General features: G+C 35.5%; 1 protein-coding gene across 2 annotated transcripts in view; it reads right to left on the bottom strand.

Moving 5' to 3' along the window:
- Positions 1-23,652, bottom strand: part of RASA1 (RAS p21 protein activator 1) — a 46,017-nt gene that overhangs the window by 1,483 nt on the left and 20,882 nt on the right. For both annotated transcript variants that reach the window (XM_005495343.3, XM_074533569.1), the window contains 15 exons: positions 20,713-20,833; positions 17,933-18,089; positions 17,079-17,166; positions 14,907-14,984; positions 13,685-13,842; positions 13,329-13,405; positions 9,335-9,507; positions 8,935-9,094; positions 8,610-8,752; positions 7,737-7,852; positions 6,541-6,627; positions 4,121-4,188; positions 2,464-2,552; positions 1,578-1,655; positions 319-453 (listed from right to left, as the gene is read on the bottom strand). In XM_005495343.3, the coding sequence (XP_005495400.2) occupies positions 319-453; positions 1,578-1,655; positions 2,464-2,552; positions 4,121-4,188; positions 6,541-6,627; positions 7,737-7,852; positions 8,610-8,752; positions 8,935-9,094; positions 9,335-9,507; positions 13,329-13,405; positions 13,685-13,842; positions 14,907-14,984; positions 17,079-17,166; positions 17,933-18,089; positions 20,713-20,833 (1,728 nt within the window). The remainder of the gene's footprint in view (positions 1-318; positions 454-1,577; positions 1,656-2,463; positions 2,553-4,120; positions 4,189-6,540; positions 6,628-7,736; positions 7,853-8,609; positions 8,753-8,934; positions 9,095-9,334; positions 9,508-13,328; positions 13,406-13,684; positions 13,843-14,906; positions 14,985-17,078; positions 17,167-17,932; positions 18,090-20,712; positions 20,834-23,652) is intronic.

Below are 23,652 nucleotides of genomic sequence, written 5' to 3'. Positions count from 1 at the left end.
CTAAAGAAAGTGAATTTGGTTCTCAACTGAAAAAAAAATCCAGATCTGAAAACTAAGACCGAGAGAGTCTGTCAGAAGACAGTAATTGTGTGGATTTAAGGCTTCCTCCAGAAACTTAAATAAAATAAAACACCCAAAGCTAGTTGGTTTTGTGGCATGGAAGAACAAAACTATGGATCAAGTATTTCTTTCACAGCTAATAACACCATGGTGAAATACATCATCATACTGCTAACAGAAATACCACAAAAGAATCCATCAGTATGGAGGACTAATTCCTGACTCAGCACCCACGACCTATGATTTCTGTTAACTCACCTGCATCACCCCTCGTTCATTGCTGAGTGTCCGAAGCTCATCTGAGTGTGCCACACAGATCTCATGCAAAGCTGCCAGGTCACGGGAGAGGTCAGTTCGAGAGTGCTCTGCAGTGTCTGGAAGCTCAGGAACATTCTTCAACAAAGTAGAAGACAGCAGATTTAGGGTGCAAAGTCCAACTTTGGTCTTTCCAGCTAAACCTCCAGTCCACCCTTCTATTATTTATTATCTGTTTATTTTCTTCTCTTCACAGGCATGTGTTTTGTGAGGATACTGCAATTTGTAGTGCTAGGAGAATTCTTACTACAAGATCTGGTGTTGCTCTACCTTTGAGCTCACCAGAAACCTACAGCATTTTGAGACACAAACCCTCTAAATGAAGGGAAAATCCAATCCATTTGGGGCTTTTTTAAATCTAAATGAGAGAAATGCAACAAAATTCAGCAAAATCTGCTGTTATCTGTCAAGTAATTCATTAAACTGATGATAAACCAATAATGCTGCAATTAAAACAGCAGCATAATCAAACAGGTATTTTCAAACCAACAGTTATCAGAGACCTCATGTAAAATCTGTCATTTAAAGAAAACTGATGTATCATAATATGCAGAAGTTGTGATTTAATCACAAAAGGATGACATCTGAAACCTACCCACATGCCACCCTTCACCCTTTTTTTTTAAGTGTTCTGAGATATCTTCTAGGACACTTCTTAAAATTATTAATTCAGGATGCTTAGCATACTTTTTTCATCTCACTTTTTAAAATGAATTATTGCATTTAAAATACTTACATATAAAACATGACCTAAATCCTGTTACAGCAATCACACCCACAAAATAGTCACATTTCATAAGAACAGAGTGACAGCATTTCACTTTCAAACTACAATATGTAGAATGCACAGAGTGAAGCTTTTGCCAGTGCTAACTGAAATTCAACCTATTTTTTAAAGAAAAATTACTTTCAGTCTCTGATTAAAAACATGTTATATATAAAAATTTCTGGTTTAAAAACCAGAAATTTCAGCTTCTCACATTTACAGAGGCACTAAATCAATAAAATCTTGCGCAGATAATTGATGGTTTTAATTCCATATGACAGACCAGCAATTTTTAAATAAGTATTAAAAAATAGATAAAAGCATTCAAAACTATGTGGCAGCTGATGCATTACTGAGCTAGTTAATAAGAGGTGCAAAAATTTTTAATTTACAATTCTGCTATGTAACTTCAGCAAACATTTTTTTAACCACTTACCCCAAGCTCATCCAAGAACATGATCATGCGATGTTTGTTGCTCTTGATGAATGGATTTACCCCTTCCATATATGGCTCCTAATAATTTTTAAAAGTATTCATTAACAAATCATTGCCAAGATAATTGTCACATCTGAGATGAACACAGTGCAGTCAGGCAAATGACACTGCAAAACGAATATGTAAATAAAAATAAAAATATCTTTTTTTCTAGTGTATTTCTAATGTCTAGTGTGCTGGCAGTCAAAAGACTACAGAATTTGGTTTTCTTGTATTCAAAAGATAGACAACCTGTGATTCAGAATTCTTCTTATACATGCATACAGACAGAAATTTGTATCAAGGTGAGTGTCTCTAAATACCTGCTTGTATGGAATAGATGCTTTGTGTTCAGAGGTATCATCAGGAACAAGTGCTTTCTTTCATGTTTTGTCATTAACTCTTACATTCCAAGTTCGGTGTGTCAGAGAAACAGCCTTCTCACACCAGCCTGAAGTCATGTTAATTATGCTTATGTCAACAGATGTACTTTTAGCAATGTTTCAGCCTGGAAATTGAGACCAGTCACTGCTGGCATTCTCTTAGTGTTTTAATAGAAACTTCATTGAAAGCTTGGGCTTATTAGTGCAATAAATACACTTGACTTACAGTTTTCATTGTCTAGCAGTATGATAGTATAAACAGGACAGCTTTGAAGTGCTCTACCACAGAAAACACCAATCTAACAAGTGATAAATGCATGGTCAAAGTAAAGAAGAGGAAGTCATAGGTTCTGCATGAGAAAATAGCAACAGATTTTTTGCATGCATTGAACAGGAACATATGAAAGGTATACTGGAAGCACAGTTCTCTGTAGGTTGTTCTCTGTATGTAAAATTATATTCACCTTAGCTCCAAATTCAACCAGATTTGCTAAATTCTGCACAGACTTGGCGACCAGCGTCAGTGTTCTTGCAGCAGTGGGGGAAGGAGAATCTGGCAGGAATGCAGAGTAGACAGTCACTGGCCATTTGATTTAAAATTAACAGCAGTAACATGAAAATAAATTCTTTTCCCATTCATATTTTTATTGATTTTTTAAATATAAAACAACTGCATACCAAGATATCACTTGGTAAAGTAAAATATATTGCTTTTGTAATGTCTAAAAGCCATGTTAATCTGATAATCTTATTTTCTGTAACAGTAGCACAGACCAAGAAGGCAAAATAAATGTTACTAAGAGTTAGGTGAAATGATAACCATTTGCTCAAAACTTGAGTTTTGCTGAAACTTGTTAAAATATTTACCTTTGAAATTAAAAAAAAAAAAGTTTACATTTTTCTTATCTGCTTAAACCCACATCCCACATAAGTGGGCACTGACAAGTTACTGACAGCAGGAAAACAAAGTCAATGTTACATGTGATCATAGCCTGTATTTCTATGAAACTCTAGTCTGTAATGACTGTGACTATAAACACTTCACATTAAACACTGAAGTCAGAATTTTTCCAACAAGTGATGTTACCAAGAAAATTACTTTTCTCTCCAGTTAAGGTAAATGGCTTGGTTGAAAACATTCCACTGACAAGGTTTTAGGATTATATGGTCTGTAAGTTTCCCTTAACAGTAGTTGAGAATACTAGCTGGAGGTAACTCAGCAGGATTGTAATGGACAAGCTCAAAAGGCATTACTCAAAATTTTTAAGTAGTTCTTTACACCTGCAGTCACATGGCAACCCAAGTTAGGAGGGTACCTAACTTGCAAACCACACAAAGACAATAGAATGCCAAAGAAATTATCACTTGTTCCAGGCCATATTTCTCAAATGCTTTCTCCAAAGTGTATACAGGAATGATTGTTCTGTGAGAGAAAGGACACAATCCTTCTCATTTAGTAGTTTAAAGACTGATGATACGAAAACAAGCCACATTGTCTTAAAAACTGTCTTTGAATAACAAAAAAAGCTCTCCTGAACCGGATTTTTAAATTTTCTCCTATATTCCCTATTTTTCAGCCTTTTTGAAGGCCATCCCTTTCTCATCTTTAAGATTCTATATCTAAGATCTACTGTATTTCATGGCTGGAAGCCATCTAAGCAGGACATTCAAATTATTCATGAAAAATTTTCTAGGTGCACAAATGTATTCCAAGCTCTGTAGACACAAACCAACTTTAATCTTGTACATCTCAGAAATACCACTGCATTCAGCTATTAACTCTGGCACTGCACTGTATTGAAAGTGATGTCTGAAGTTCCCGTAGTTACATTTTTCACAGTGCTAAAATACATTAAACATTGCTAGACTTCATTCAAAATTTTATTATTAAATATCACAGTAGATGGTTTTTTTTTACTTTAAATTATACAGTAGGTATCTGCAATCAACCTTTGAGGGTGAAAAGCCTATACCCTAAGAAGAAGTTAGCCAAATGATGTGGATAACTTGACTTGAAACACAGCATTCAAAAAAACTTCCTATTTTGCTACATTAGATGCTACAGTGATTTCATGTCTCCTGCTGCATAAAGTATAGATTTGATCTGAAGCACATAGTCACCTGAGATGATATTGAACATCCTTGGATTCAGGATAGCAGGACAAATCAGTCGAAGAAAAACAAAGCCACTGAAATGAAATAAAATTGTGTTTTGTTCAAAACCATTAGAAAATACAAGTAAAATTCTGTAGTCTTTCAGTAATAAAGACAATGTGGGATCTTGTTGAGACAAACACCAAGAAACTAGCCTGTGCTATGTAAAAATATAAATCAAGATCATCATGCTGCGATTCTAGGAACTGCAATGAAATCTCAAAGAGAGGCACACTGATTTCCCAGTAAAGGTGAATGAACTGTTTAATCATGTAGGAGGAAATTAATTGCCAAGTAATTATGAAGCCAATCCCTGACCATGCTTGTCTCAAAAAGGACCCACCCTTGGTCTCTGACCTCCCAAAAACATCTCCACTGTCTGCTACTGCATCCATCTCACAGCCAGCCACTTCCCCAGGCCACTGTAAGCTGGAGAACAGGAGTGGAGGAGCAAAAAGATCTCTCATGTCAGAACACACCTTTAGGTCAGCTTCAGCTGATCCATTATCCTGATGATCTACACTTCAATAGAAAAATGAGGGATCTGCTGCTTGCCACTATGAAAGAATTGCTGCCATTTTAAAAGCTGGAAAAAGAATGCTCTGTTCTAACTGCAGAACTAGGAATTCTTACAGCAGGAACCCGGAATAGGTTTCAGCAGCATGAGAAAAATCTATTTTCCTGTTAATACCAGAAGTAAAAATCACCACTCATGTTAACCTCAACTCTAGCTAATTGTTGTATAATGAAGTGACATACAGACCAATTAAGTCAATCTAAAATATCTGTAATTTTATCCTTGGACACCACCAGCAGGCTGGATTTCACCACAGCAATACCAGAGCCTGACTTGTAATGAAAGGAGGAAGGGAACTTTGCCTGTTGTAAAGTACACAGTTAGTCCACGTTTCTTTAAAGAGACAAATATAGTGATGTTGATGCACCTTCTGTAAGTCCAAGATACATGTATGACAGAACATGCTAGGTATCTTTAAGAAATACCAGTTATGGGCTGGTAAGAAAACAGTTCTTGGCAAGAGGTTAAGCTAAAATAATTTTTGTGGTGAGAATTCAAAGCTACAAGTCAGTAATTAATTTTGAAGTCTTGGCACATACACCAGTCACTCTCTTAAAAGTGCCCAAAATTGAAGGCCAACAAGGTACACATCTAGCAGAGACCCTGCTGATAGGGAAGATCTGATATTCCTTACCTTTGTCAACCTGCCTAAATTAGGAATGAGCAAATATCTATAATGGAGTTTTAAACCAGAGAGAAATGGTAGCACATTATGACTGATACAATAGAGAAGAGATACCCAGATATCAAAAACTGTCCATCTGGCTCTGAATATTGAATCATTCTTAAACCAAAAATAGCACAATGGAAGGTAATAAACATCACTGAAGGCGGTGAAACTTCACTCCAAAGAAAAATCTCTAGTATCCACTTGTGAAAATGGAACACCACAAAAGCAAGTGACAAAATATTTTAACATCCAGTGGAGACTACTGGGAAAACAAAGTGAGCTGCATGTTCACTAAGGAAAGCCACATGGTCCTCTCTGGAGCTGGGGAGGAACAGCCAGAGATTGGACCTGGGGAGGAACAGCCAGAGAAAGGGAATTCACTACTGACCTTTACAGCCCTCCAGCAGCTTAGCCCTTCAGAGTAAAAGAAGCTCTCAAGTAGGAGCAGTCTCCATTTGAAGGCAATGCCACTTCACAGAATGAAACACATAAGGCTTCTGGTGTCAAAACGATAAATACAAGCCGAAGACAAATACTCTTAAAGATCCCTCCATGGGAGATTACCCTCAACTAACCATACAACTGCTTGACATCAGGAAAAGAAAAGCTGGGGCTCCGATACCCTTAAAATCCCTGCCACGTTTAGAAAAAAAAAGTGTCAAGACCACAGCTTTGTCAAAGGTTTTTGTTTGACCTGCCCTGGCAGTGAACAGTTAGAGTTAGTTTTGTATTGTGCTGGTTTAATAATGTAGACTGGAGTTTTGGTGGCTGGTGTGAGTTCAGAAGAGCCAGGTTCTGTAACCTCCAGCAGCATTTTCAGAGGAGCTCCAGAATATTTCAACATTATTAGGTCTTTAGTACTGTAAATTCAAACTGAAAACCATTAAGTAAAGCTATACTGACCTCTATACTATATTATTTTATTTTGGCAAGGCTCTAAGAACAAGACCAAGAATCCACCAAGCTCAACCTTTAACTGGGACGTTTTGCTTCATTATCATAAATATCTTAAGCACTGCAGTAACCTGTGTAAGTTCATACAGTTTTGTCACTGAAAGAAACATAGATAAGCATACTGAAGTATGTCTCCAACAAGGCTTCAAAGAAAAATTTCCAGAATAAGGTTGACAAGTAACTTACCTAACAACCCTGGTTCTCATGGTAGTGTTAGCTGGCCATTTGTTTTGAACAGACTTCTGCAGGCACCCATAAATATACCTCAATGTCCTGCAGAAATAGTAGCCAATTACTCCTTCCATTAAACTTACAGAATCAAAAAAGCAGATCGGAAAGGACTTAGACCAACCTCCTACTTGATGCAGAACTATTATCAACTTTATATTAATAACTTAGACAAATCTTTAAATTATAAATTACCTCTTAGTTAAAGTTAACAAATTTATAAGAATTGTATTTTAAAAGTTGTTTTCAAAAGGAAAAACTATTCTGTGATCATTCAGATGGGAATTAAATGTTTTGTAACTGTTTACTTAAGTAGTATTCCCTTTTTGAAAAAAGACCGCTTTGATGGTTGAATTTTCTTTTTGTTTTTCTCTTAACTAAACAAAAGCATTTCTTTCCATACATGACATACAGTGAAAAAAGAAAGTTAAGCACCACAGCAATAGTTCTCTCCCATGAAAAAAAAAATAAAAGGACATTTGTGGTGTATTTCAGAAAATGCTGATCACTGCATCATATACTTAAAAGGACTGCAATTTTCAATGCTAACCTTGCCAGCACTAACACAAAAGAAAATTCCGTGCTACTGCAATGACTCAAAACTGAGGGTTTCATATACTTTAAAAGCTAATGACACTGTGAAAGGAAACTCTGTATTATCCACTTTATATTAGATGATTCAAATCTGAGGTGTGAAAATAAGTTAGTTTATCAAATAAAAGAAGCAGGGGAGAAATAGCCTCTGCATTTCCCTAGCAGACAAAATGAGGCATAGAATGGTATCATTAATATGCTGTTAATAATTCGATCTCTATCTCAGAGGAGGAAGACTAACAAATAGACATCACTGTCTGCTAACTACCACCGTCTTCTACCTTTCTGTAAAAATATGAAATTAACTATTTTATTACTATTTTGTCCCTGATCTCAAGTCTTGTAATTACTCCTTTAAAAGAAAACCAAATGTGCCAGCCAGAATAGTGTTTGTAAAACACTATTAATTGCCAGAAGCGTTACTTTCCCCCATCAGTTTTTCTCTGTTTCTATACAGCAACATTAGGATAAATCAGTAAGAACATAACTTTAATGTACAATGTTATTCATGGAAACACAAGTTTTCAAATATAAATCTGAACAGAAAAGTGCAAACTTACGGGGGCAGTATCTCTGCAGCCATGAATATCTTCTCCACCAATTCTGAAAGTATACTGAGCAGATGTGCCAAATTAGTGTTTACATCTTCATTTTTTTCTAACTTTGAGGGATTTAACTAAAACAGAAAAAGAATATGTTTATTCTTGTACCTAGAACTACATATATATATATATATATATATATATATATATAGTTTCTGAATATTACACACTGAGTAGTGTTTCAAAGCAAATGAAATATTGTGCAGTCGTACAAGTCTCTTACAGAAATCAATAATGTTTCAATAAGTTGTCAGGGAATGTGAAGCAACAGTTTTAAGTTCTAATATATATATATGTGGCTTTTATCAGCTTGGATATTCGCCATTTTTTCATCTGACTTTTTGTCTCTCTCAATCCAAATTTCTGATGACTCCCATCTTTTCCACAATGAAGTTAAAGTGAAACACAGGAGTTAGGAGGGTCATTTTTAAAAGAGTTTCAGGATCAGTAACAAGCATTTAATATGGAATTTTACAATTAAAACAGAAGTTCAGATCCTCATTTCTACAATATCTTGAGTGCAACAAGAGTTACCTAGATTAGGACATTCAGTAACAGCTGCAGAATCCCTGCTAAATGATTAAAAGAAATTTTGATTATAAAACTTAGTAAGTTTTACTATGAATAATGTTTGAAGCCAAAATCCAGGAAAACATATAAAAACATCTCTTAATTAATTCAGTTTCTGTATTTCTGATGTAAAAATGTCTAGTTCTAAAAAATTATTAAATGTCTCTCCAACTAATATTTAATGTAAACACAATAGTTAATAACGAGTGGATTATTGGGTCAACAAACCAAAATGTTTAAAAACACAGTTTAAGGTATCACCTCACAGGACTGCTTGCTCTCCATGATCTTTAATATGGAGTCCTTCAGTGCATGATGAACGAAACTTGTTGCTGTGGCTTTCATATACTGTTCCATAAGTGTGCTTGCTAAAGTGGTGGCACGGAACAAGGTAGTAGCTTCATCTGAAAAAAGAAATTGGAAAGAGAAAAACTGAAAAAAGGAGACATGAAAAAGAGAGGAAGAACATGATTACTCTTTGACATAAGCTGCAACTAAAAGAGGAGAAAAAAAAGATAGCACCCAAACCCTTTCCTCCCCACCTGTCCAGAATTCCAGTAAACTTTTGTGGGATTTAGTGCAGTACCTTCCATGCTTATCTCTCTGTCATTTAGTGTTCGTAACAACAAGGACTCAAGCTTTTCATGAAGAAAAATCTTCAGTAAAATGCCAGCCAACAGTGTTCTGTCCTGTCCACAAACATGTGATAAGGCATAGACTACATGAAGTTCTTTCTGGAGTATAAGCTGAAAGAAAAACAAATTTAAAATATTCAGAAATTTTTCCTTACATATAACAGTTTTGGAAAAATACCACATATCTATATATCTATATCTATATCTATATATATATATATACATTGCTGTCACTTAAAAATATTATTTGATTTACAGCAACCGGTGTTACTGAGATCCCTCTCAACTACTGAAAAATATTAGTTTTGACAGATAAACCAGATAAATGGATGGTTAAACTTAAGTTCATACCTCTTTAAACTCACTGTATTCTTCTTCTGGCATGATCTTCTCCATGGAATATCGCGCTCGAACACGCAAAGATCCTGGCTCAATACCCTTTAATGGTACATAGGAACTGAGTTGAAACCACTCATCTGTTGCATGTCCTTTTTGTAATCGGCTTAATTGGCAACGCATGAACACTTAAAGGAAAAAAAAAAGCATTGTTCAGGTAGGTTATCTCCACCAAAATAAATGCTACTATTAAATAAAAAATTGTTTTATTTTTAACATATCATTTTATTTCAGGAAAAAAATACCAGCAAGAGTAAACAAAGTTTTTTATCAATATATGAATGGATTCATTCTCTCTTCAATGGCTTAACAGTGTCCTGTAAACTGAAGAAAAAATACGTGGCAATCTGTAAAACAATGCCACATGAATATTGACATGGCTTTCCTTGTAACACCCAAGTAGGATGCAAATCCAGATAACAAAAACTAAAATACAGGTTAAATCTTTAGAGTTCACTACTCCCTTTCCAGCCTTGCACTGACACCATGATCAGGATCTGCTCCTGTTTATGATTAAGAGTGCTCCTATAGTATTCCCAAACACTGACGTATGTTTTACTTTTATAATAACTCTAGTCTAAGTAACAGTTTATGCACATTACGTTAAAAAAAGTGTTCTCAAGCACTTGCTGACTAGATAATGAAAGTCAGCTCAAGAATAGCCAAATCATTAAGTGGTGATGATGCTTTGCTAAAATTGCCAAGCAATGACCGTAATGCAGCTGAAGTCTGGTGCAGCAGCTACAGCAGCTGGGGGGGAAGACAGGCCCATCAAGAGCAGCAACGTGCTCCCTAGTGGAGGGGTGTTCCCCACAAAGAAAGGGCCAGGCACTTGCAGAGGCAACAATGTGCCTCTGAAACACTCACTATGCTCCAAGAGGAGTCCGCAAGTAGTTTTACATTTAGCCTACCAGTCTGCCCCTCTCAGTCAAACACCTTCTCTTTCCATGAGAAAGGTATTTGCTTTTACTTTCCGCACATGAAAAAAACAAAAAAGTCCATAAAACCAAGAGCATATTTTTTTTACATTTCCGCAAAGCCAGTACACACTGTCCACAGTTCCAGCAGATTGTCCCAGTGTTGCAATACATAGCAGGATAATATTTAATACTGGAACAGAAGTATATTATATTTATAATGCCTCATTCAGGACAATCCTGCTGCCTATTTCATAGTCTTTGGAGCCGATGAACTAATAAAAGTTCATGCATTTATTATCAGTCAGCATGAAAAACAACACATCACCACCTGCTATTTATCACCAGTGCAGATGGAATGTGATAAGCCTACATAATAAATTTACTTTCTTATCATACTTCTCCCTGGCATCAAAACTCAGTACCCACAACTAAGCAATGTGCTCTTCTTCTTATTTGCTTGCACATATAAAGCACATGTACCACAGTGAGACAAATGGTGAATGAACTACTAGAATAAGCTGATGATTTAGTTTTTCCCTGTGGTTATTGTAGCACTTCATAGCTATAATATAAATAATATGACTTGACTTTGATTTTAAAAAATCATACCAAATATCTGTACAAGGACTGAAGAATAGTTATCAAAATTTATATTAAATTACTTTGAAGTAGGAAGACTTTTTTCCTGTGTATAATGTTACATTGAATTGGCAGGCTCCTTTCAGTAAGAGATTTCTATTCAATATGAATTAATTTGAAATTAAGCACTGCAGTGCAAAACCAAACCAGAATCTCCATGTCAACACCTTATGGTATTGTCCTTTGAAACCTACAAATTCAACTGTCAACAGTAACAGACGAAAGTCTACTAGTAAATTCTAGGACTTCGGATTTTTCAAGCCATATTATATATTCATGTGAGTAAGTCCTTAAGTAATTTACAGTTAGAGAAACAGAAAAAAAAAAGTTAATATAATTGATGCAATTGCTGCTGAACTATTTAGTATAATTTCTGACTATGTGGAATGCTTAAAAAAATCCAAAGTAACTACAGAACATTCATAATAGACAAACTTCAATGTAATGACCTGAAAACTCAGGAAATATTTTAAAATACTGAAAAAGATAGCCTTCATTTATGTGTTACTTTGGTATTTAGGTTTTGTGTGTTACAATGAAGGAACAAAGCAGTGAATCCAACAATTACATTTTGGACCTTTAATCTGCATTAGATGGAAGGAAAAGCAAGCAGAAAAGGTGAGTTAACCCAATTAATAACTGGCAAGATGAACAGCATCAGCTGTACAGGACTGCCACTTCATAGCATTCCACAAGTAACATCTGTGGCTGAAAAGGAAAGGAAAGATGGTTGGTTAAGGAAAGGAACCAGTTATCTTGCATTTGATGAGTTACAAGTTTATTCTGGCAGTGCAACACAATGTATGTCAGAGAAATGTGATTTAACTCATTTTACCCCAGTGAACTTCATATACTTCATAGGGCTCAGGATGTAAGCAGAGGTGTAATGTTCATTCAAGTTGACTTAGTGTAATCTTTATATCAAAATGAAAGAGTTACGCTGGATTATGCTTATGCTGTAAGAGTGTAGATAATTGCAGTAGAGAAATTCAGCCAATCCTGCCCCTGACCTAGAACACGAAGCCTTCCATCACCTGAATGTACAAAATAAACAGCATCTCCTTAATCTGGACAGAAAGGAGGAAACTACAAAAATACTTTCAAAGAAACTACTGAAGTATCCCTCTCAAGAACTACCCTTTTAAGATTCTTTTCCTAGCCAAGGCTTAGACAGGTAATCAGTTTTCCAGCTCAAGTGAATTCAAGACCAAGTTCACAACTGCATTTATAGCTCCTTAGTCTGTCAGAGAGAATGTACCTTTTATTCCTCCTGCTATGCAGAAACTTTTCTAGTGAGAGAAGGAGAAAGAGATCTGAAATTGAATCAGGTTCTGCAAGACCATGCAAAATGAGTTGTAAATACCTACTTTGGCTAAGGTTTCCCTACAGATCTTAATAAACCCCAGAAAACCAAAAATCAGTAAATTAGCTCTGGTGTAAGTTACAGACCAGTAACACAATATATGCAAAGTGAAAACAATTGCACTAGATTATATATACTCTGACTGACTTGGAACAGACAGCCTGGAACATAATAGAAAAATCCTGGAACAAATGTCAAGAGGACATGGAGAGCCATCCTGCCCTGCAAGGAGCAAAGAGGGGGCACAGGGCTGAATCTGCCCCAGAACAAGTATATTGGGAAACAAGATACAGTGAAAGGGGGAGGGGGGGGAAAACTACAAAAAAAGAAAAAGAAACCTAAAATTATTGTGTGGGAAGACACCTGACCTAGAAAAAAATTCTACCTAACAGCTTCAAATTCACACTCTTCAAACTCTTCTTTTTTTACTGGAACAGAAAGCCACATTAAAGAAGCACTGATCTGGCTAATACAAGGAGAAGAAAATACAGATCCTTTTCCATTCAAAGTGATACTAAGATAACCTCAGATTAAGCCAAAGTGTGGTAATAAGGGAAGAAAACAGATGCGGTAAAATGGAAAGAAAAAAAGGAAAGGTTTCTTCAGAAGCTGCCAAGATTATTTTTTTAATGAAGAATTGCATCTTTCCCTGTCTCACGGGAAGCAATCAAAAACCTGAAAAGAAATTCCATGTAGTCAGATTCCATGGAACTTAACATTTTATGTAGCAGACCAATAAAGAAAATTTCTCTTTGCTCTTGCTTTTTGATAAGCACATTCATTATCTAGCAGTAGTTACCATAGCAGCAAAACTATGTCAGCCATACAGGACTAGAGCATAGTGCATTTTATGACTAAAATCAGTGAATGGAAATCCAGTACCAGACATCAAAAACATACACAGGCAGTATGGTGAACATAAAAGCCTACTTAATTCTCTTGTGACAACCCTTAACAAAAACAATGATAACTACACAAAGTATCCATTGTTGTAATGTATAAGCATCTTTTACCAAAGAATACTTACATATATCTGGATCTTTACTTTTCTTTGTTTTGTTACTAAGACTTATCTCAAATCTATTAATATCAGATGAAAGATCACTAGGAGAAAAGAGAGAGAGCCTTAATTATACATGGCTGGCATTTAAGCTTTTCCTAATTTCATTTCAATCCCCAGTTATCATTATCAGTGACTTAAATAAGCAAACATAGGTACCTACAGAAAATTCTGCCCATGCAGAATTTGTCTGAAATTGCTGCTGTATAAGCACATATACAGTATTTTTTAAAATACTGTAAAATTATAAACAAGTGTTAGGAATCTTAAATCCAACACAAACAGAAAGTGAAATTCACTAATTCAAGATAATTAAAACTTACTCAAAGACAAATTCTTCAGACCACACAGGGTTCTGTCCTTCCCTGATGTGTGTTTTTGCTACTTGGACACTGTTCAGGTAGATGTTACAATATGGATTTGTAAAATGCTTTACTGGGAGTGTATGAGCTTCTTCTACATGCAAAATGAGACTGCTGACCTGAAAAAAACAAAAATTTATTTTTTTGTTGCTGAAATACAAAGCACATTAATGAATTATTTTAATCCTCTATGCAGAGGCTAATGTGAATACTGAATACCAAACTCCTTATTAGAACAGTACAGACCAAATGTATTGGAACATTTTAAGAAGCACAAGGAACAAAGTAAGAGTAACTCAAATAACTAGTGAAAACAAATATTCAGACCCACGTTTTTAAGGCACCTTGGAGTTACTGAAATGGAAGACTGGCACTTTGAGTAAGAACCATGAACAATTCCAAATACCATGGATTATTGTTTGGTGCTTTCCCAACAGAAATTCTCTTGTGCAACACATTATATTGTATTCTTCTATGCAGATAAACACTGTCTTTGCTTCTCGAAGAAAAGAATTCCCTTTTTGTTTGGCTTTTGCACCCTGAAGCTCCCAACTGCACCTGTCACTTTATCTGTAAATTCACCTAATTTAGTTCACTTATTCAGAAGTATCCAAATTTCTTTAATGTTCACAACCAAACAGTTGTGGTTTATTACTTTTTATTCACCATTTTATTCCATTCTCTCTCTACTGCCTGTAACAAGTAACTACATTCAATGTTCCTCAGATTAAATAATATCAGAAATTCTTAAAGTATTTCCCTGTTATTCTCCAATCATTACAGACATAGCTATTTCAGACTGATTGCCCTCTCTCTCTGAAGAAATTATGGCATGTATTTTCAAGAGACCAAGAGAAATTAAGACACAAGCTTGGCTCAGCATGTATATAAAATGAGTATCATTTGTTAAATAACATGTATTTACATGTAACTAAAATGTAAATAATGGGTATTTTATGTATGTGTCATATAATTTTTTTTCACATTTTTTGTTGACATGTTGTATGAATTTTTTTAATTTCCCATGTGAGGCATATTCAAAAAGCTGCTGACTTCTTTAGACTTTTATGTAGGATTTACTACTGTTGAATGGAAAAATCCTGAGAGTTATTAATATCATTTTGCACAGAGGAGACAAAATACTCCTCCACATGCACCTCCAACCCCACAATATCAGCTTCACCTGACGCAGACGTTTATTTGATGTTCCTGGACTGGATTTTCTTAAACTGCAAAACACCTGCAGAGCTTTCATCCAGTCCTAAGAGAGAAGGATGCAGAAGAATGTAATGAAAACCAAGTCAGATACAGCTTCTTGCAGTGGAACAGACATATCTGTATAAAGTATCTGAATTTTCCCTTTACCTTGGCATAACCTAAGTTTTCTGTAATTCCACAGTACAAAAGACTGAATATTAAAGCAAATTTATTATCATTACTAAGCAAAACCTCATAAAGAATTTGCAAATCTGAACCATCTTCTCTTTCAGTATTATCAAGCATTACTAATGGATATACAGTGTGACCTTAGTCAATTTTCCAGTGCAGTGATACTACAAGAAATTGCAAATTGTATATAAAATTAAGAAAAAGTTGTTTACTTCTGAGAAAATTGCATTCAACAAGCCAAACAGGTCTGATTATTCTCTCCAGTAGTCCCACATGACAGTCATAACACTGTATACTTCAAACAAAGACTGAACAATTAACAGAGAAATATAAAGCATATATTCAACATTCTCCAGTTTGCCTTCAGAAGGTGGAAGACGTATTATAGACTCATACACTAGTTACTGTCTTCCCAACCATTAAATCCTGTACATTTCTTGCAAAGCACAAAATTTAGGTTTTGACCAACAGTCTTCTCTTCAGTCAGTATCTCAAAGATATGCTATCTACTCTCAAAGTACAGTTTAACAATGCCATTAAAACCCCCACAACACTGCTTCACTCATTCTTCACAGCATCTTCTGCATCTTAAAAATACAGAAATACGTACTGCATCTATTCTCAGTTTTGTGAGTTAGGCTTCAGTTTTCAAATCCTTCCAAGAAAAAGCTTTCAGCTACACCCCACCAAGTTTCTATTTTTCTATGAAATGGTAGAAAGTAAAGAAAGCTGAGTTTTCTCAGCTTTGTTATCTCTTTGTAGTTTTCTGGGCCAAAGCCATATTATAAAGAAATCTGAAACAACTGTGTTCTGTATAAACACAGTGAACAGCTTGTTAAGCAGTTTCAAAATCAAATTAAACCAAATTGTTCAGGAAACAAAACAGGACATTCTATCTTCTACACATTCTTAATTACTTTACTTTTTTGAAAACAAAAGATTTTACAGATATGACAAAAATTAAGAAGCATGGAATTTAATTTATATATTCTCAATTATGATACAGCATACTGCCTCTCAAAGTCAATACACTGACAGTTGTATGATGAATTTCACTACAAAATTCTTATGTCATCTCTCCAAATTTAATGATTTGCATTAACAATTTTTAATAATTTGCATTAATTTAAAAAGAAAATCTGTGCTTTCCTTTATACACAGAACATAAAAAATACTATATAGACTTCATGCTCTGATGAATACAGTCTGTTATGAGTGCTCTAAAAAGCTTTCATGTTATTCAAATAACATCAAATGCAAACCTTAACTTCCAATGTATACACCAGAGCTGTGAACTTGCAGAGCTTAAAACTTAAACAAGAACACACTATCATTTTAGATACAATCTACTGGTAAAATCATTTCTCTGAAGTAAGCTTCTATCTCACAATTCTTAATCAGTGAACATAACTGTTAAGAGAGCTAGTAACTAAAGACACCACATAAACCCAGAAAATCTTACTCTGTGCACCATCAGGGCCAAAGACTATGCATGACTACCAGTTTATATACATGGCAAATGACTGGAAAAGACAGTTCTATACACTTTGGTCACATACATGCATTAGCATTTTATTTATTTCACTCTGAAGTAAAACTCTAACTTACTGTGCTGTGTTTTATAGCATGGAAAAGACCTGGAGAGTACATTTTTTCTTCTGAATTGAACTATGTCAAAAACCATGTATGTTCTCCAGAAACAGGTAACAGAAAGTAATGGAAGTTCTGCACATGGGGCCTGACTGAAATTTGTCAAAACCCAAACCATGAAGAACAGGTAATACAGGTGCTGGATTTTCAGCACCAACCTTCCCCCTCACAGATCTGCTACCAGTTCATTTTAACACCTGCTGTGTAACGACTAAATATTTGTGATATATTTGCTTCCTGCTTCAGAAGGGAACATCACTGAACAACACAAGATTTAAAGTTACTTTTTTTACACGCAGCAAATAGAAGCTCTCACCTGTGCTTGTTCTGGAGTTTCGCCTGCAAAGTAAAAGATGTAATGCTCTTCACTAAAGTGCTGAACTACTATCTGAAAACAGTTTGGCCTTAAAAATAAAAAAAAGAAAAACAAAAATTAAGTTTAATTAATCTTCACATATTAACAGGCACCTTCACTTAACCTGTGCCAAAACAAAGTTTACACTGAAGTAACAGATTTCTCCTGTTTGTCTGTAAGGTGCATTGAATAACTACATCAATGTTTGTTCATCTACACGTTACCACCACAAACGGAAAGAGAAAGACTTCCAACAAGATTTATCAGATCTTTAAAAACTGCATTTTGGTTTTGAATATATTGTGTCATTTTAACAAAACTACAGTACATGCAACCTGCTTCAGAACACTGACACATTTTTAGAATGGTGTGTACTGAACAAGCATGTATGCTGGCTTACAGTTAAGGCAAAAAAACCAGCCATCTCAAAACACTTGTGAACTCTCTATTCCTAGAGAGTTTAAAAGCAGTGGAAGTTCAGCATTTTTTCACAACCAGTTAATCATACATAAAGGATTTTTCTTTCAAGAAACACTATTAACCTAAGGAATCCCCTATATGAATGTGTCCCACAGCTCTTATGACCAGTAAGACATGTACTAGATCATACTCAAAACGCTTGAGTGTGTAAGTAACTCTGAGTATAGTAATTGTGCAAAAACAATCTTTGAGGATGTTTACTTATATGAACTAGTACAATACTAGTACTTGTTTTTAAACATAAAAAATAATGTAGAACTTTTCGAATTTACAAAAATTCTTTATCTCATTAACTCTTGGTGCAATAGGACTAAAAAAAACCCCAATTGTCCTACCTGCCAAATAAACTGTCATGTACTCCATAGACAGAACACACACTAAGGTCTATTAGTCCTTTGGGTTTTGTGGCTCGTTTTTCACTTTCAAAATAAATAAGCTGGGCATCATTTCCCTCTAATATAAAGTACAAGTTTTTCCATCTCTTTCCTTTACCTGCACAAGAATCAAGCAAATAGTTATAATACTGTCTAAAACAACATGTAAATTTTGTAAATTAGGAAAACAGAAGAGGGCAGTAAAGCTTCTGTCAAATTCCAAAGAGAAGAACAATGTATAGATAATCACACTTGAGTTATAACATCAGTATACGCATTCCGCTCTATACAACATGTAACTAAAACCAGATCCTCTTCACAGATGCAGGTAGAGTTGCAAAAGATTCTTCAAACATCCTCAGTGCTTTCAACAATATTATGAAAGCCTATATGAGTTGCCCCAACAATGAGCTCCTCTCAGTGTTATGCCTGTATCTATACAGATTGCAAATAGCGACAATGTGGACCCCATTCATTAGACTTTTTTTTTAAGAAATGGACTCAACATTAGAAAGCTGCTCCTAAACTCTGACCATTGATTGCATTACAATACCTTAAAACATACAGCTGAAGAACAGAAATGGAAATATTCTATATCCAAACTTAAATCAGAATCAACCTGCAAGCACAACCATATGTAAGAATTTGGTAGGTTCCACTTGCTGCAGAGGAAGGTTCTTTGAATTACAGCAGATTAGGAGCATTCTGCAACAAATTAATGCTTAAATCAGAGCACCATTTAGAAAAAAACTTTCAGCCTTTATTTCACACTTCAGTCATCATATATCCACTGGGGTCTCAATAAACTAGTAGCAAAATTGTTTTCAAAATACAAATTTAACACTAATTTATTATACTATGACTCCTAGGTGGAAGAGTGATTTTATTGCATTTAGTCCATATACACTATGTGCATCCTTCTACAAGACTGTACTCTAATTTGCCTCTTTTAGCCTAATTTTTCCAAGCCATTCCCATTTCACTCTTTATTCCATGGCATCTCTCTACACCTCTCAGAATAAACATTCTCAACAAATGAGATGCTTCCCTTTTTCTGTTCAGACGGTATAGTTTGGAGTGGGTGGGGGTTTTTTAATGGCTCTTGTATTAGGCTATATGTAAACTCATACCTTCTTTCTTGCATTTGGTCACTATCCAGATTACCACCTGTAAATTATCCTTCTTGTCATTTGCAGAAATCTTGTTATTGATACCGTTTTTCTGCATCCATTAATGATGATTTTTCCAAAAAGTAGAAATATAACACTCGGCAAGGGACCAGCTTCCTCAAAACTTCAAAGACTTGTTCAATGGAAACTCTTCAAGGTAATACTGAAGGTTACACTGAAGTAAGTCAAGCTGTCAGCTTTTAATGTGCTTATTGCATGCTATGCTGTGTTAGCATTAGAACCCTAAAAAGTCACTATATCCTTTGTATGGCAGACTGTGCATATTAAATTTAAGAATGAAAACATACAACCTGACTTGGAATAACAAAATTAAACCAACTGTTTTCTGCAGTGAATGTACAGATTTACACTATTCTAGCTCTCTCAAACCTCTATCAGCTAGAACTTAGTGACTTCAACATTAAATACAAGCACTTTATGAAAATATATTGCATTTCATGATTTTCAATGCTACTTTTGACAAGGATGCCTAGTTTCTGTGCTGTGCTGATTTTTTCAGAACTGTCAACATAAATTTTCATACTGCATGTAATTTCATGTATCGCATTGTTCTACTCATCTACTACTTAAGGAAAGAGATCCTTCACACTCCTTACACACTTTCTAGAACCTTTTGCCCACTTCAATTTCTCCCTTTCTAGTACCGCTAAATTCATTAAACTCAGCTAGAAGGTGCTGATCTCTGCCCTCTAGTGACCAACAACTGGGCACAAAGAAATGGAACAAAGTTGATGCAGGGAAATTTCAGGTTAGACCTTAGGAAAAAGTTCTTCACTGAGGAGATGGCTATTGTTGGGATTTATAAAATTAGAGAGTTTTGAGAAAGTGATTAAAAAAGCAGGCCTCAGACAGCAGACTTGTGAACACTGCTAATACAGGGAAAAGTTTTCTAAGCAGTAGAGCACACGTGAGAAGTAGAACAATAAGCTCCTGGGATCTGTCCTTATAGGTTGCAACAAGGTTATTTAATGTATATCTTTAGAAGGTTAGTATAAATGAGTCTCTGTGCTTTGTCTCTCATCAACGAGCTACTGTGTTAGAAAATAAGTCCCTATTGTGTTAACTACAATTACGTGTGTTTCATATGATTGGATAGAATTATTGTCAATATGTTTTGCTCTATGTGTGATTAGCTGAAACCTAAGCTGAGATGGCTTTATGCTACCGTGTAACGTGACATTTCCTTAGCATTCCATTTGAATCAGAGAGCTGTGAACATACTGTCTCCATTGTCCTAACAATGTACTGAGACTGATGTGTGAAATAAACAGCTCACGCCACTGATTCAGATTGTCCCGTCTCCGTTCGTGCTTGTAAATAGTTTGCTGACAGCAAAAGCTGGTCCTTAGAAAAGGGTATGCAGGAAATGCTCACAGCCTGTCAGGTTTTAAGGACTGTCCAGATAATGCTCTTAGTCATGTGGTTTAGTTTTCAGCGGACCTGCGCATGATCTTTATGACTCCCAGCCAGTTTAAGATACTGCATGATTCTATGATCCTTATTTGCTTTTTGTTTTCCTTTAAAGGAATAATAGAGGCAAACATAACTCACTTTTTTTCAGAAGATAACCTTTTTTGACAATATTTTTATAAAAAGCATCCTTTGTTTTCCGACGAATTGTATTGTAGATTTCTTTTCCGTCCACTGTATCATTAAGCACTTGATCTTGGTGCTAGAAAACATGTCAGAAAAACATACTTTAAGCTCAGAAATTGCCAACTATGAAGTTGCAATCAGGATGATCTTACTGAATGCTACCTAACTCATTACTCTTGTTCTCTCATGCATTTAACTACAGCATTCATTTTCATACAATACACATGCTAGAAATGTATTATAACTCTCCATATTTTCCAAACTGAAAGAAAATAGGGGTTTTCAATACAGACAATCTTCTACAAAGTAAGTCTTCTCCATGTAAAAACAAAAAACATGATATTTCACCGTGATTTCACTGTGTTAAAATTTATGCTAGTCTGAAGATTTATCTAGCTTGTAACTGTCTTCTACCAAAGCTCAGAGGCCTGACATATCATGGATAAACTCTGAAGCAACAAAAATGGTGCAGATCATAATTAAAACCGACTCAAAGTGGCACAGTCCCCCATTAATCTCTTTACAACTCACATGTTGTAACTGAGCAGAATTCAGGACAAGAGAAGAAAGGAAGAAACAGGAAATAGAAAAACTGATAAATTCACACAATAAACGGTAGCATCTAGAAATGCAAGTAATAAATATGACCGAGCTAGGTCTGACTTTACTAAGTAAGCTGATGAACAAAAGTTCTTTAGACATAAAAAAACCCAAGAAAAGCAAGACTATAAAGTAGTAAGGACATCGCTGAGATGAAAAGACATATGCACTGGTTCTTACATAATATTCTACATTTCTTCCTGTGCATATATCTGTAAGAATTATGATTTTGATCAAAACAACAACAGCAAGATGAAAAATAATTTGGTAATACTAATAGGAATTACAGGACCTACAAAGGAAGCTATATCCATATGTTATGAGATGATAACATAACATAACATGATTATCTATCAAGATAATGTTTTTTACATAAGTGCACAAGGAGTAGTGCACTAAAGAAGACATCTAGTGGCAAATACTTTTAAGTAAATAGCATATCAGACACAGGAATTCCACCAGATTGACTTTGAAATGATGCAAAACTTTTAAATTCTTTTTTCCCCCCTCAAAAACACAGAGCATGGTGTTACATGGAAGGGAGGTGAAGCTGAACATTAACTGCACCACTGAGCACTACATTTTCAAATAAAGTCACAAGTGCATCTGGCTAGGTTAAAAGAATCTGAAGTACTCTCACATGGAAAATGAGTCAATAAAGAGTTGATTAATATAGAAACTGTAAGTTTCACTTCTGTGAAAAGCTAAAATGAAGACTTATTGCCATTATTAAGAGAAAAAATGAAAAAAGTTAGTAATTAAATTTTCCAAGGAGCAGTCTCAGAATTCTTACTCACTTTCTGACCCAAGCACATTACTGAGCACAAGTTAACGGCAGGAAAGAATGGGGAAGCACCAAGGACACAACACAATTAGCAGAACAGGAAAGATTGCAATAACAAGGAATGTATCTCTTAGTGAAACACACCAGTTACACCTGTTGATACTTACAGAAAATGAGATGTGAACAGCTGAGTCATTCATTGGAGGACTGGGCTGTGAACAGTTGGCTATGCCAACATACTGGTACCTCATGGATGGACTTAACTTCTGACATGGCAGCGCCTAAGGTGCTGTGTTTTGGTTTTGTGACTGTAATGGTATTGGTAACATAGCAGTGTTCTGGCTTTTGTTGATCAGTACCTGTAGAGCCTCAAGACTTTCTCCCTTTGCCTCTCTGCCCCTTTCCTCAGTAAGATGGCTTGCTAGACAATATGCTAGGAACAGAGATAGCTAGGACAGATGATGCCAATTTATTAGAGAGATACTCCCTGTCATGTAACATCATGATCAGCAATAAGCATGGGGGCACACGGAGGTCTCGGAGAACATCTGGGCATTAGTCTACTTGTGAGAGGTGCTGAGTGTTGCCTTTGTATCACGCTTTCCTTTGCTTATTAAACAGTATTTATCTTAACCCAGGAGTTTTTTTGCTTTTGCCCCATTCCACAAGAATAGAGAATGAGCAAACAAAGGTGCAGGTGCTTAGCAGCTCACTAGGGTCAACCCACCACAGAAAATTACATGTATATTCGTTAAGTGCTTTCCAGAGGGAAAGGGAATTATGCATAACACGGTACTACTCTAAATTGTTCTGGTACATGTTCAAGAAAGCTGAGTTCACACCAAAACTGGTAGCAGCAAGACAACTATGAAAACATTACAAAGAGAAAGGATCAGCTTCTGTGTGCTTAGCTTGGTGAACAGAAGAAATGCTCTCATATTAATAAAAAGGATGCCACAAAGGGGTAAGAATTGCCTGCAACTCTCTTTAGGGAGGACAGGAAGAGAAAATTTCTGATTTCCACTGAAACAGGGAAGCTTGGGAACAGAAAAAGAAAAGAATAGGTACGTAAATTTTACAACTAGTTAAAAGCTCATGAAAAGGTAATGATGTAGTATGCTTATCACTGGTGATCCCTTAGAATCAATTTCTGCTATGGGTTAAGTGTGCTGCAGAACAAGTGCTGCAGTCCCAGCCCTGCAATCACTCCTGAAGCTTTTTGGTGTGTATAGGTTTCCTGTGAAAGGGAAAAAAACCCAGACACTGAAGAGAGGGCAGACTGGCTCCCCTTAATATGGGACTAAATCAAAGCATGAGCCCAGGAACTAGGGGTGCAGAGTAAAGGTCGAACACCTCACAACATAAACAGAACTTACCATATTTTCTGTTTACTATAACCCAGTCTTCAGTAAGTGTATGTATTTGAGTATAAAATAAAAGAAACAGATGAGCTGAAAACATTAAAGCTGTTGATGATTGACTACTGGAGATTATGCTGTTTAACTACCACT

Source organism: Zonotrichia albicollis, chromosome Z, assembly GCF_047830755.1.
Source record: "Zonotrichia albicollis isolate bZonAlb1 chromosome Z, bZonAlb1.hap1, whole genome shotgun sequence".
Lineage (NCBI taxonomy): Eukaryota > Metazoa > Chordata > Aves > Passeriformes > Passerellidae > Zonotrichia > Zonotrichia albicollis.
This window is presented reverse-complemented; position numbering and strand designations above follow the sequence as displayed.